Below are 15,705 nucleotides of genomic sequence, written 5' to 3' on the forward strand. Positions count from 1 at the left end.
GAATTAGTATCAAGTAATAGAGTGATAAGTAAAGTATCGTTCCCACGAGGAATTGTGTTTGAGTACTAGACTATGGTTATTTCAATTATTTAGACTAATGACAATTTGTAAGAACTAATTTTATTAAATGCAGCAATTTAAGTAGAAAATAAAGAAAACAGGTAATGGGTAATGTAAAGAAAGTGTTAATCTAAGCAAAAATTAACTAAATTAATAATGGGTAAGCAAAAACAAAGACTAATTAATAGTAAAATTGATTCCAAAGTTGGGGTTTATGAATTAAGTCTATTGGGATTTGTCTTGGGTCATCCAATTTTAAAAGAAAATAGAGTTTGAAGGTGATTGAATCTAAAATCCTTTGATATCTTTTTTAAGCAAACCAAAGAGTATTTTAAGAAAACTAAACCTACTTTCGTACGATATTTGATTAACTTAAAACCCATTAAGTTTTGTAATCAATCAATGAATCCTCTTAAAACCCTAGTTTATTTCTAAATCTAGGGGATTTCAAGTTCTAATCCTTGATTATCTATCAATGATTTTCACCTTTCGGTCCTTCAATCAAAGATTAAAAACTAGACCCAATGGGATCCAACATTAGGTAAGTCATAAAGCACACAAAGAAAAGAATCAAAACTCATATCTATATAAATCTAGATAAAACCCAATCCAAATCCACAAATAGATTCAAAATAGTGCGACCCAACTCTGAAATCTTAGAAAAACTATTATATCATGATAAAATTTACAAGAGGAAATGATAAAACTAGCAAAAGAAACATAAAAATAGACTAAGAAATAGAAAAACCCAAGGGAAGGAGAGCCCAAAACTCTGAAAAACTGCAGGTGGACTGGTAGCAGCTCTCCAGAAGAAATGGCGTGCTCCTTCTCCGTCTTATTCTTTCTTGCGTGTTTTTTTTTTTTTCTTTGTTTCTTCCCGTTTCCCCTTTTGTTCTTGTGGCTAAAACTAGGAAATGATGAATTTATATGGTCCCAAAAAGTTGCCCTAAAAGTAAATAAGAGCCAAGGAGTGGATAGGAAATGAGGTGTAAAATTATCCAAGTCAGCAGCACTATTCACATTCTGGGCAGTCTGCTTAAGGTTCGGCTTAACCCTAAGCAGCTTCTTAGCAAATTTTAGCTTTTAGTCGCACTGTCTGCTTAAGGTTAAGCAGACCTTCAGCAAATCTCGGCAGACTTAGAGTAAAATAGACTTTTCTGCTCATGTTTGACTTGTGCTGCACCTTAAGCACTGCCGCTTTACCCTAAGCAGGATCTTAAGCAGAGTCTCAAGCAAATTTCGGCTAGTTTGCTCTTTCAAGGCTTGATTTCTTCAACTTTCCTCCATGCTTAAAGAACTTCAAATCTCTTCAAATTATTTCCTATTGCACTCATTGATCTTCGATTTGCCACAAAATCCTATCAAAAACAACAAAATTACGAAAATCAAATATAAAGTATCTAAAGTTAACAAATAAGCTAAAATAAAGCTAAAAACATAAAATATACTAAAATATAAGGGCAAAATGGATGCAAAACTACCCTAAAATGCCTATATGAAATGAGTGTAACAAATCCCCCAAACTCAAACATTTGCTTGTCCTCAAGCAAATTAAAACAATTAATACAATTTGGGGTACCTTACCTTAAATTTATGAAAATTACTTATCCAAACTCTCAAGCTTACTTTTAGCCACCAACAAACTATATACCCACTTTCAAGATGCAAAGAATTCAATCCTTACCAAAGTTATCACCGCTTAGCCTTGGGTCAATTATCCATATCATCAAGCCCAAACCAATCAATCACAGAGAATAATCATGCCTAAATAGACATTAGGGTAATCCATAAACTAAAGCGTCTCAAATAATGATGGAAGTAAATAGATGGATTTAATGATATCCCAATCCCATAGGCAATTCTCCTATTCCAATCTCCACTAATGTAGCAAAACACCATCAAAAGATCAAAAGGACTTTCAAGGGTCGTAATGGGGCTAAGGGGGTGATAATGTGGCTAACAAGAAAGGGATAAGGGTAACAAAATATGAGAATAATCAAATTATTAAAAGATCAAGACACAAAATTTTTTTTTATTTTTTTTTTATTTTTTTTTTTAGGAAGGATTTGGGAGAAAGAACTTTACAACTATTCACCAATGCTAGCATATAATTTTGAAGCTTTTAGAGGGACTATATAAATAATATTGACTTTGAATTACAATTGTCCCTTTCAATTCACCCCTAAACTCATTTCTTTGTGTACTTGGGTGGTGAATTACTTTACATAACATAATTGAATTTGCTAGCCTTTTTTTTTTTTTTTAGTCACTTCTCCCAACTAATTATTATATATATATATATATTTTATTTTTTTTATGTGTATCTATCACTTAAAGAATTATTCTCATGGGGGGTAGGTAAGTGTTTGAGTTTATGGCTAGGCATTGATGTGAGTTTCAAAGAAATAAGAGGGATAAATGTAGGCTCAAATTGGTTCCAAAGGGAAATTTTGAAGTGAGGTTGGCTAAGGCTAAAATATGGGTTTAAAATTCAAAGAATGCCTAAATCATTTCTTTTTCAAGTGTATGCTATGATTTCGCCTTGAAAGGTTTAGAAAGATTGTTCTAGGATTGGTGAGACATCAATTAGCTACTTCTCACTCTAGAGTTTTCTCTGAGCACTCAAAGTCAATGCAATTGATTGGGTGGCCCTTGGCTAAGAAGATATAAACTAAAGCAAGAATCTAATAACTTTGCACCTATCTAGAACTTTCAATCCATCAAACCCTTCTAAAAGTAAGCTCAATTGCTCTTCAAAGCAATTCTCAATCCTCTAAGGACAAGGTAAAAAAATTATTTTTATGATATGCATGATCCTAAAATGAATACATAAATCAAATTAAAACTAAGTGTAATCTATATGAAAACTATATGCAAATGTATGTATATAAGTATAGACATGTGCGTGGTATATGTATAAGTATATGGATTATCTATATATGGATGAATGAAATGCAATAAATGAATGAATGAAATTTTGCAAAAATTTTGCCCTCACCCCCAAACTCAAATGAAACATTGTCCTCAATGTTTAAAATGAATGCAAAGATGGGCAAAATTGTGTGAATTACTCAATTATTGAAATTTATACAATTGGGGATTAAATCAATATAAGCTCAAGAATTCCAAAATTAGCTCAAAATGATATTAACAATGAAGCTTTAGAGAGAAAAATGTGAAAAGGTATCCCAAATGTATGAATTTACACTGCTTAAGATGTTGCTTAACCTGTTGCGTAGGGTAAAGCGAAAGCATAAGCATTGGCAACATACCATAGGCATAAATAGTAAAAGGGTAAGCTGTTACCTCCAAATGATGTGAAACAGATGCGGCTCAAAGAAAATTTGTGCAACTCATCAATGTCAACAAAATTAGGATTGAAGAAAAGATAAAGTGCAAAAATAATGTGCAAGAAGATGAAAAAGTGTAAAGAAATAAGATCTAACAGTTAAATAAAGGATTAAACCAAAAAGCATTCACAGAATAACTATGTCCATAGCAGAAAATAAAATAAAAGTTTGAAGATTAAAATAAACAAATTACAAAATAAACCTAACACAGAAACTAAAACTGAATTGAAAAACTAGTACTGTTACTGCTATTGCAACTGCACTAAAATTAATACTAAATTCTTGCTCTCTTGTTCAAGCTCTGTATGTCAAGGCTTTGTTCTTTGCATCGAGTCCGCCGAGGTTCTGCAGTAGGTTCATTGTGGTCTGAAGCTTCAGAAGCAGTTTCTAAATTTTCTGTGAGGTCTTTCATTTCTTGAAGCATGTAGAATGAGAGTTGTGGCTTATTGGGAGTGTGGGCGAGGGTTTTATAAAAATGGCGGAAGTTTTGGGCTTTTTAAAATGTGGGACAGACAACTGATAATCTGGGCTGTGCTTGGGGTTAAGCATAAGGTTCAGCAGAATTTGCTTAAGACTCTGCTTGACAAGCAACATCATCAGCAAGTTTCGGCAGGTTTTGGGAAAAATTGTGGTTTTGCTTACCAAAAACAGTCCAAATGCTATGGAATGCTGTCATGACCCTTAGCAATTACCAAATACACACAAACACCATAAAATTAAAGAATTTTAGCTCATCATCTCTCATAAACTTAGTAAGCATAGCACATGTTCATTTAGCTTTTTGCAATCATTGTTCATTTTAAGCACCCATTGTGACTACCTTTTTGCACATTTAATGAAATGGTCTCCTTTCTAAACTTATACCAAAAGCACATTTTCAGCAGCATTTGAGACAAGTTCCAAACATTCAAAAATTGCAGAAAAGACATAGAAATTGACTTTTTAAGCAGCATGAACAGTAGCGTGAACAGTAATAAAAATCTGCAGATTACAAAAACTAGCAGCAATTCAAACAAAATCATGTAAATTCCTAACAGATTAGAAAATTATATATACACTAAAAGGTAAAACTTAACAAACACTATTTTTGCACCTCAATAAAGCTCACATCAGTCCTAAATATCAAAATTGATCCTCATTTAAGTTGCATTTCACAGAATTTACACAAAACACAAAATCAAACATGTGCTATCAAGTATATTGCAATATCAGCAATTTAGCACAAGTTTAAAGGTGTTACTGTTCACAGGTACTGCATAAAGTGCAGAATTTTGCTTTATACTTGCTCTCTTTCAATTCTTTGTTTTTGCTACAAATGTTAATTTGCCCAATCTTCATGAATGACCTGCAAAAGTTAAACAAATGTCACTTTTGAGTTTAATGAGGGTAAAAACTAAAATGAAATGAAATGGAAATTAACAAACTATAAAAGGATACGCTTGGGTTGCCTCCCAAGAAGCGCTTATTTAAGGTCATTAGCTTGACCCCTTCAAATATGCTAATCAAAAATTGGCCAGATTTGAAGCAAATTTGCATGTAGCATGAACAACACTTGGAGTTGAATCACATGCTTGGGTTGAAGAAAGCTTTAGCTCATGGGGGATATAAAATGATGAAGGAGGTATCCATGAGAGAAAAGGGTCTTCTGGTGGTGTATGTGAAAGATCCATCAATGACCTCAAGTTAATGGTTTTATCAATTTCCTCAACCACCAACTTCTTTTCTAACTCATTTCCATATAAGCCCTCTTCTAATGACTCTCTAAGGATAAAAGAGTTGTTTCCTTCAACTTTAAGTTCTATTTCTTCTTCAAGTAACTCATTTTCTTGTGGAAACTCTATTGGTAACTCATCTTCAAAGGATTTTTCTTTTTCTGATTGAGGCTCCACTTCTTCTGCAGATTCAAATTCCCATGAAGCATTATCATAGTTTAACCCATTGTCCCCAGCTTGAGTATTTTGTTCCTCCTCATAAACTCCATTCATCATCTTAATTGATAGCTCATTTTTCTTCATTGATGTTTCAAGATCATCCAATTTAGCTACCATCTCTTTAAGTTTCATTCCTTGGTCTTCTTGAATCTTTAATAATTGGTTAAAGAGATTTTCAAATTTATCTTCTGCCTCTTCATGTCCCACTCCCTTCTCTTCTTCAAACTCAAATGATTGGTGTGAAATATTGGGTTGTTTGTGGTATGGGGGATATTGGTGACTCAACCTGCGATGAAGGGTCCCAATGCCAATGGTAATCAAAATCCGCCATGTCATTCAACAAGTGAATGACATCCTCATGACCTCTTTGAAGAACATGATCACCAGTTGCCCAAGCTCCATAATCTACCCAATTTCTTGTCGCTTCATCCAAACCATCATAGAAACAAAGAATTAGAGACTGATTTGAAAGGTTGTGGTTGGAAAATCTCTCTACCATATCATTAAATCTTCCCCAAGCAACATAAAAGGGCTCCAAGTGCAGTTGAGCAAAACTTGTGAAGACTTGTACGTGAAACATTTTGAAATACCTCACAAGATAAGCAAATGGAAATAAAATTAGAAATATAAAAGAAAATTTTAAAAAGAAAAACACAAAGTAAAGTAATAATAAAAGAAAATTAAAAAGAAAATGTCTAAATTAACCAAACAACCAAATCATCTAATATCAAACAACAATTCCCCGGCAACGGCGCCAAAAACTTGGTGTGGCGAATCCGCAAGTATACGGGTCGTATCAAGTAATAGAGTGATAAGTAAAGTATCGTTCCCACGAGGAATTGTGTTTGAGTACTAGACTATGGTTATTTCGATTATTTAGACTAATGACAATTTGTAAGAACTAATTTTACTAAATGCAGCAATTTAAGTAGAAAATAAAGAAAACAGGTAATGGGTAATGTAAATAAAGTGTTAATCTAAGCAAAAATTAACTAAATTAATAATGGGTAAGCAAAAACAAAGACTAATTAATAGTAAAATTGATTCCAAAGTTGGGGTTTATGAATTAAGTCTATTGGGATTTGTCTTGGGTCATCCAATTTTAAAAGAAAATAGAGTTTGAAGGTGATTGATTCTAAAATCCTTTGATATCTTTTTCAAGCAAACCAAAGAGTATTTTAAGAAAACCAAACCTACTTTCATACGATATTTGATTAACTTAAAACCCATTAAGTTTTGTAATCAATCAATGAATCCTCTTAAAACCCTAGTTTATTTCTAAATCTAGGGGATTTCAAGTTCTAATCCTTGATTATCTATCAATGATTTTCACCTTTCGGTCCTTCAATCAAAGATTAAAAACTAGACCCAATGGGATCCAACATTAGGTAAGTCATAAAGCACACAAAGAAAAGAATCAAAACTCATATTTATATAAATCTAGATAAAACCCAATCCAAATCCACAAATAGATTCAAAATAGTGCGACCCAACTCTGAAATCTTAGAAAAACTATTATATCATGATAAAATTTACAAGAGGAAATGATAAAACTAGCAAAAGAAACATAAAAATAGACTAAGAAATAGAAAAACCCAAGGGAAGGAAAGCCCAAAACTACGAAAAAGCTGCAGGTGGGTGGTATGACTCTCCAGCAGAAATGGCGTGCTCCTTCTCCTTCTTATTCTTTCTCGCGTGTTTTTTTTTTCTTTTCTTTGTTTCTTCCCGTTTCCCCTTCTTGTGTCTTGTGGCAAAAACTAGGAAATGATGAATTTATATGGTCCCAAAAAGTTGCCCTAAAAGTAAATAAGAGCCAAGGAGTGGATAGGAAATGAGGTGTAAAATTATCCAAGTCGGACACTATTCACGTTAGGCGATCTAAGGTTCGGCTTAACCCTAAGCAGCTTCTTAGCAAATTTCAGCTTTTAGTCGCATTGTCTGCTTAAGGTTAAGTAGACCTTCAGCAAATCTCGGCAGACTTAGAGTAAAATAGACTTTTCTGCTCATGTTTAACTTGTGCTGCACCTTAAGCCTTCGCCGCTTTACCTAGCGGGATCTTAAGCAGAGTCTCAAGCAAATTTCGGCTAGTTTGCTCTTTCAAGGCTTGATTTCTTCAACTTTCCTCCATGCTTAAAGAACTTCAAATCTCTTCAAATTATTTCCTATTGCACTCATTGATCTTCGATTTGCCACAAAATCCTATCAAAAACAACAAAATTACGAAAATCAAATATAAAGTATCTAAAGTTAACAAATAAGCTAAAATAAAGCTAAAAACATAAAATATACTAAAATATAAGGGCAAAATGGATGCAAAACTACCCTAAAATGCCTATATGAAATGAGTGTAACACTTAGTAGCCAAAGGGTACACTCAAGAGTATGGTATCGACTATGAAGAAACTTTTGCTCCAGTGGCCCGATTAACATCTATTCGCAGTCTCTTAGCTATTGCTGCAGTTCGTAAATGGAAACTTTTCCAGATGGATGTCAAAAATGCTTTTCTTCATGGTGATTTAACAGAAGAGGTTTATATGCATCCTCCACCTAGTTATCATTCTCCTCATAAGGTTTGCAAACTTCGACGAGCCTTATATGGATTAAAACAAGCTCCCAGGGCCTGGTTTGCCAAATTTAGTTCCACTCTTGCTCAACTTGGTTTTCTCTCTAGTCCACATGATTCTGCATTATTCACTCGCTGAACTGACAGTGGTATTGTTCTTCTGTTGCTTTATGTTGATGATATGATAATAACAGGAGATGATTCATCTGGTATTCTAGAGTTACAACATTATCTCAATCAACATTTTGAAATGAAAGACCTGGGTTCTCTCAGCTATTTTTTGGGTCTTGAAGTTTCTCAAAATTCTGATGGCTATTATCTATCTCAAGCCAAGTATGCATCGACTTACTTTCTCGGCGGGCATCAGCGATAGCAAAGCGATATCAACCCCATTGGAGCTCAATTGCAAACTTACACCTCTTGATGGCACTCCTCTTGATGATCCTACTTTATATCGGCTGACTTGTCGAGAGTCTTGTTTATCTCACGATTACTCGACACGATATTTCATATCTTTGTTCATCCGTCGGCCGGTATATGCGCTCCTCGCTCAACTCATTTCTCTCTGATGCCGAATCCTTCGTTATATCAAAGGCACTCTTTTTCATGGTTTGCACTTTTCCGCTACCTCCTCCCTAGTATTATCTGGCTACTCTGATGCTGATTGGGCTGGTGATCTGATAGATCGTTTCTACAACTGGTTATTGTTTCTTCTTGGGTAATTCTCTTATCTCTTGGCGTAGCAAAAAGCAAACTGTTGTTGCACGTTCTAGCACAGAATCTGAATATCGTGCTCTTGCTGATGCTACATCTGAATTACTTTGGTTACGGTGGTTATTAACTGATTTGGGTGTCACTCATTCTTCTGCCACAATGCTTCATTGCGATAATAGAAGTGCCATACAGATTTCTCATAATGATGTATTTCATGAGCGTACCAAACACATCGAAATTGATTGTCATTTTGTACGTCATCATGTTGCTCATGGCACCATATATTTGATTCATGTCTCCTCTGTCACCAAACCGTGATATATTCACCAAAACGCATCCTCCCGCTCGCTTTCAGGATCTCTTAAGCAAACTCAAGTTGGCACCTGTGCTACCACCTTGAGTTTGAGGGGGGGGGGTGTTAGCATAATTACAACAACTAGCATGATTATAGGAGATTTGTGTAGCATAATTACAGCAATTAGCATGATTATAGGAGATTTGTGTAGCATAATTATAGCAATTATTATTCTTGTCCAAATTAATTCATATTTTCATGTATAAATAGATGTAATATATTTGTAAATGAGATACAGACAAATACACAATCATTTTCTTCGTTACTTGTATTCTTTCTTCTAACATAAGGTAACCATGCATCTACAACACACTCCTCGATGGATTCATGTGGCAGAAAATAGTGGCACAACAGGATATAATCAAAGGGATTCCTTGATAATGGCTCTGAGGTAAATCAAATTCTTCTGCTGTCTGACTCTCCTTCACTTGCATAGAAAGCTCTCTTGGCGTCATTTAGATTTCAGAATGGGCAATGATCGTGGAATAGTCGTGGCCCAAGATTTCTATGGAAGGGCAAAGGCTTTTGTAATTCGACATGGATTAATCACTCAAATATACGTGTTCTTATTCTAAAAACAAAATATACGTTGATGAAAATTTTTTAAATATTTGTTAGCATAATTATAGCAATTAGCATAATTATAGCAATTAGCATAATTACAGTAATTAATATGATTATAGGAGATTTATAGCATAATTATAGCAATTATTATTCTTGTCTAAATTAGCTCATATTTCTAAATTAGTTCATATTCTTATGTATAAATAGATGTAATATCTCTGTAAATGAGACAGACAAATAGACAGAAAAAGACACAGACAAATACACAAACAAATACACAATCATTTTCTTCATTACTTGTATTCTTTCTTCTAACATGGTATCAGAGCCGTAAAGCTTTTAGTTATAGTTTATGGGGTCTCTCTTCTCTCTCTACAACATGTTCTGGTTCATTCTTTTATTTCTGTTATTATACCAAAGTGCCGTTTCCAAATCCTGATCCAGATGATTGTGATGTGCTCAATGTTAGTCCAACTACACCTGCCTCTGTTTAATCTGTACCAGTTGTTGATCCAGTACCTGCGCCTGCATTTGCTCCTAGCACTACTCTTCGTAGTTCTACCCGTCGGTTCGCGCCTCTGTTGAATCGCGATTGTTGATCGATGCACTGCTGCATACGCTCCTAGCACTACTCTTCGTAGTTCTACCCGTCGGTTACTTGTCTCTGTTGAATGCACGATTGTTGATCGATTACTGCGCTGCATACGCTCCTATTGCATCGATCCTAGCACTACTCTTCGTAGTTCTACTGTCGATTTACATCTCTGTTGAATCTGCACCAATTGTTGATCCAGTACTGCGCTGCATACGCTCCTAGTGCATCTGCTCCTAGCACTACTCTTCGTAGTTCTACCGTCCGATTTACTGTCTCTGTTAAATCTGCACGATTGTTGATCCGATTACTGCGCTGCATCTGCTCCTAGCACTACTCTTCGTCGTTCTACCTGTTCGGTTTGATTCCTGTCTCCTCTATCGATATATTCACCAAAACGTATCATCCCACTCTCTTTCAGGATCTCTTAAGCAAACTCAAGTTGGCACATGCGCTACCACCTTGAGTTTGAGGGGGGGTGTTAGCATAATTATAGCAATTAGCATAATTATAGCAATTAGCATAATTACAGTAATTAATATGATTATAGGAGATTTATAGCATAATTATAGCAATTATTATTCTTGTCTAAATTAGCTCATATTTCTAAATTAGTTCATATTCTTATGTATAAATAGATGTAATATCTCTGTAAATGAGACAGACAAATAGACAGAAAAAGACACAGACAAATACACAGACAAATACACAATCATTTTCTTCATTACTTGTATTCTTTCTTCTAACATTTAGTAATGAGGCTATCTAAATATTTTTTTTTTAATTATTGCGTTAAAATTTTAAAGGGTACTTGAAATTAGACAGAAGTAGTATTTTTTATTTTAAAAAAAAATAAAGAAAATACTAAATCACCCAATTATATATGTTTCAACTTTGTTCCACCTTTAGGTTTAGATTTAGCTGTTTAAATTTAGAATTTTAAAATTAAGATTTAGAATTTAAATTGTCAAGTTTAAAATTTAGAAATCTAAAATTTAAAATTTATGGTTTAAGATTTAGAATATTAGAATTTAGGGTTTAGATTTTTAAAATTAATTTAGATTTTAAGGTTTAATGTTTTGAAATTTTAGAGTCTAAAAATTTTGAGGTTAAATTATATATATATAAGTAAGACAGGTGAGACAGATCTAGTATATATATTGATAAATATATTTTGATTAGCAGAACCTGTCCTAGCTTGTTTTTTCCAATTACTTGAAGTGTGGGGTCTGTTTCTTGAAGTCAGATTAAGTGTCGTGGAAATTTGAAATCTCACGAAAGCAAAGGACATATCATAATGTTAATTGTTTATGCATAGACCCGGACACGGGCGGTTCAAATTATAAATTGAATTGGGATCCAAATGGGTCAAATTCGAAATTGGCTAGAGTCAATGCTACTAATTCATGAACCGACCAAGAAATCGGTATAGGGGCCTGTTATAGTCCTCTTCCATGAATTTAAATCAGAATCGATTTAGAATCATCAATTTGAATACGAGATTTTAAATTAAAATCAGTCCAATTAAAAAATATATATTTTTTTTTAATTTATATTAAGTTTATATTAAATTTTTTTAATTATTTTATATTAAAAACCAAATAAATAATATTTAAAAATTTACTATAATTTGATAATTCCATGAGTGGAATAAAAAAAGACACAAAATCCTCTTCAATCAAAACAATTTCAAATTGAAATCAATCTAAACCGTAAAAGCGATCAAACCAATAATTTCAATTCAAAATCAGACCGAGAACAGCCCGTCCCCAGTGTTTGCACATCGACTTTTAGTTTAATTGATACACACAATTTCAAGTACATTAGTAGGTGTGCCCAACGTTGGACTTCGTTGTTTTACATAATGACGGTGCTGTTGCGCAGTCTCCCTTGGGATTCAGTCTGGACTCTGGAGTGGTGTGAGAGTGGTTTTAATCACGTGTGGCAAGATTGAGGAAGAACGTTTAAAGAATTAGTATTTGGTATCAATTTTTTTTTTTTTAATTTTTAGTTTCTATTATTGGAAATTTAAATTTTTATTTTTTATAATTTAAATTGATGAAACCAATAAAAGATAATAATTTTTTTATAACATTAAACAATGAAACTAAATATAATTTATTAATGTAATTTTTTAGCATCTAAACAACAGAAATTAACAATTAAAATAATAATAATAATAATAATAATAATAATAATAATAATAATAATATTCAGAAATTAAATAATAATGGTTCTCTAGTCTAGAAAACGGTGTAGCTATCAGGAAACCTTAGAGCAGGGAAGGGTATGGCGCTACATGAAGCAACCACGTTAGCCAATGCATTATTCTTTTGCTGGCAATTGATCCCTTTATATATATATATATATAGAGAGAGAGAGAGAGAGACTATTATCAATTTTTTTTTAAGCAAAAAAAATTATAAGTAGTTATTACTGCATACAATCACGTATGAAAATTAAATTATTGCCTATGTTAATGGATCAACCAAGCGAGTGAAAGGTTAATATTTTAAAAAATGTGATATTATTGTCGTAATAACTATAATATCATTAATGATATAGTATTATAGTAAATTAAATAATTAATATCAAGATTAGAGAGACAAAAGTTCACCAAAATTTTTTAGCCCAAAAAAAATCTACTCCAACTTTTAGGTAATAATATTCCATTACTTTGGTCATCATAAATCATGGTCTAGATTTAATAAAAAAAATTATCCTTTTAACCTCTAATTTTAATATTTTATTAATAAATAAATATTTAAAATTATGTACTCATTTGATATATATATCTGTATTTGATATTTATTTATTAATTTAATGTAATATATTTGTGTAAATATATGAATTCGATCCATTATAAATTTAAAATATAAATATATATCAAATTTATATGTTTAATAAATGAATTTCATTATATATTTTATATTTTGAATCTACTCAAGTAAGAAAAATTTCTGATTATCTTGAGAAATTTATGCACATATTTCGAATTACTTTTGGTCTATACCTATTTTGGGTAATTGAAAATCTAGAACTTGTGCACAAATTATACGATACTCGAATTAGTATAGGTCCATGATAGGTATATGTTACAAATATTAGGTAAAAGAAAGGGATGGAGCAACATTTTTCAAATGGGAAAGCTTAATAATAAGTTTGATGTTACATATCAGGTAGGTTCTAGCTAGTACAGGTTAGCAGGAAGGCGAGGAGTAAGAACAACTTCCACCGGGGTGACCTTGGCGTTGGTTAAACCAGCTGACTCACTCATATCAATAGGACTGTCTGACGAAGTTTCAATTTCAAATGCATGTAGCAGAGTTGCCAGCGTCAGGTTCAAAATTTGAAGAGCAAATGAGATTCCAGGGCAAATTCTCCTTCCACTGCCAAATGGTATCAATTCGAAGTTTTGACCTTTGAAATCAACGTCCTTATTGGTGGTAAGAAATCTCTCTGGTTGAAATTTCTCAGGGTCCAACCACACGCTTGGGTCTTTCTGAATTTTTGAAGCATTTACGATTACGCGTGTCTCTGGTGGAATATGGTAGCCATCTACAACACACTCTTCCATGGATTCATGTGGCACTAATAGTGGTGCAGCAGGATATAATCTGAAGGTTTCCTTGATAATAGCTTGGAGATAAATCAAATTCTGTGTGTCGGACTCCTTCACTTGCCTTTCTCGACCAACATGAACGTCTAATTCATTTTGGGCCCTCTTCAAGACATCAGGATTATTTAGTAGTAAAGACAAAGCCCAAGTCATTGTAATTGTTGTGGTGTCCGAGGCTGCTAAAATAAGACTCTGCGTGAATTCAAGCAATTAATAACAGGACAAATAAATAAAACTCAGATCGTCTTTAAGAATTTTTTCAGTAGGAGAGTGGAGAATCAAATCTATAGTTCCGAAAATACTAAGAGAGGCGTACCAGGCACGTAGCTTTGTTGATAGTGTCAACATCTTGTCTGTAAAGCTCTTTTGCGTCATTCAGAATGGACAACAGAGCCCCCATGAAATCTTCCTCTCCCTTTGCTATGGTGGTTCCTTTCTTCTGCTTGCGTTCTTCTAACCACTGTACAACAACATGGTCTAGGCTTTTGAGGGTCTTCTTCATCTTCCTCTCGACTCCCCCCAAATCCAACCACCTTAAATATGGAAGCGCATCTGATACCGCAAATTCCCCTGACAAATCCATAAATTCCCTCAGAGCATCTCGCCATACGTCACTCTCTTGACTCTCGCTACTATTTGTATACTCCACATATCGCTTCCCTACAATTATCTTTAATATCACATTTAAAGTTATGTCCCAAAACCATCTCTTCATATCTACCGTAAGCTTATCGAAATTACTTTTGTTCTTGATCCATTCCTGATATAACCCTTTTATGGCAGCTTTCACCTCAGCTTCCCTCACATGCTTTAGCATCTCAAGCCGATGATTGGACAGAAGCTCAAGAGTGACTATCTTACGAATTTGGCGCCAGTATTCTCCGTAAGGACTGAAGCCAAGCATGGAATAATCGTAGCCTAAGATTTCCATGGCAAGTGCCTTTGGACGATTTGCCAAAGCTTTGTCATTGGTAGTGAAACATTCCTTAGCAATCTGCCAATTACTTATGACCACTGTTCGATGGACGCCAATCTTGATGGTGAAAATGGGACCGTACTTGTCAGCCAATTTTCCAAGGATTATGTGAGGTGGCTGTGGGCCTGCTAGGAGATGAAGGTGGCCAATAACAGGCCAAGCACCAGTGGGTTCTGGCGGTACTCTCTTCTTACATGCCTTAGTCGAAGTCCAAAACGAAGAGTAGATGAACCAAGTTACAAGGGCGAGTATGGTGAGCATAACACTTGCTGAGAAGGGAGAAACAAACTCCATGTGGCTAGCTTAAAAAATTGGGAGTATGTTTGGCATTAAACAAAAAAGGGGACCATTTATAGAGTGGGGAAATTCCTGCGTCTAAGCAAGAGTAAGGAAGGAAAATGGAATCCAATTTCCCTCAAGAGAGAATGAGGTTTTCTTTTTTTTCAAGGTATGCAATGAAAAAAAAAATATTAAATACATTAACTTTTTTACGGAGAATTTAAAATGTGAAATTTAAATTTGATAAGTCATAAATTTGTTTAATTAGTTAAAATTTAGAATTATAAATGTGAAAATGTCTTATTTAAAATAATTTATGAAATATTATTATTTGAAATCTGAGTCTACTTGAAAAATTAGTTTTTAATTATTTAAAATTCATAATTCATTAATAATTTATATTAAAATTAAATTTAAATCTTTTACTTCAAATCTTAGTATTTCAATATAATTTTTACTAAAAATATAATTTTTATTATTTGTGATATAAATAACACCAAATCTCTTATATTATTTTTTTTAATGCAGTGGAAAATAATGTATAAGAGGATTCAGTGATTTTTATTACATTGAATGTGTCACCAATGATCAATCAAGTGGAAAATATATAATAAAACGAGACAAGATAATTAAAAAAATATATAATTAAAATTAATTTTTGTATTTGTGATTAATTATTTTAATATTTTTTTTCATTGTGTA

The 15,705-nt window shown here is 33.3% G+C and overlaps 1 protein-coding gene across 1 annotated transcript; it reads right to left on the minus strand.

Annotated features, from left to right (window-relative positions):
• Nucleotides 1-13,170: 13,170 nt before the first annotated feature.
• Nucleotides 13,171-15,145, minus strand: LOC110648225 (cytochrome P450 CYP82D47). The gene is made up of 2 exons (XM_021802389.2): nt 14,065-15,145; nt 13,171-13,940 (listed from the first exon to the last, which is right to left on the minus strand). Exons 1-2 carry the CDS (start codon nt 15,016-15,018, stop codon nt 13,320-13,322), a joined length of 1,575 nt encoding a protein of 524 aa, XP_021658081.1. The 5' UTR covers nt 15,019-15,145; the 3' UTR covers nt 13,171-13,319.
• Nucleotides 15,146-15,705: the final 560 nt, after the last annotated feature.

Source organism: Hevea brasiliensis, chromosome 12 (genome assembly GCF_030052815.1).
Source record: "Hevea brasiliensis isolate MT/VB/25A 57/8 chromosome 12, ASM3005281v1, whole genome shotgun sequence".
In the NCBI taxonomy this organism is placed as follows: Eukaryota; Viridiplantae; Streptophyta; class Magnoliopsida; order Malpighiales; family Euphorbiaceae; genus Hevea; species Hevea brasiliensis.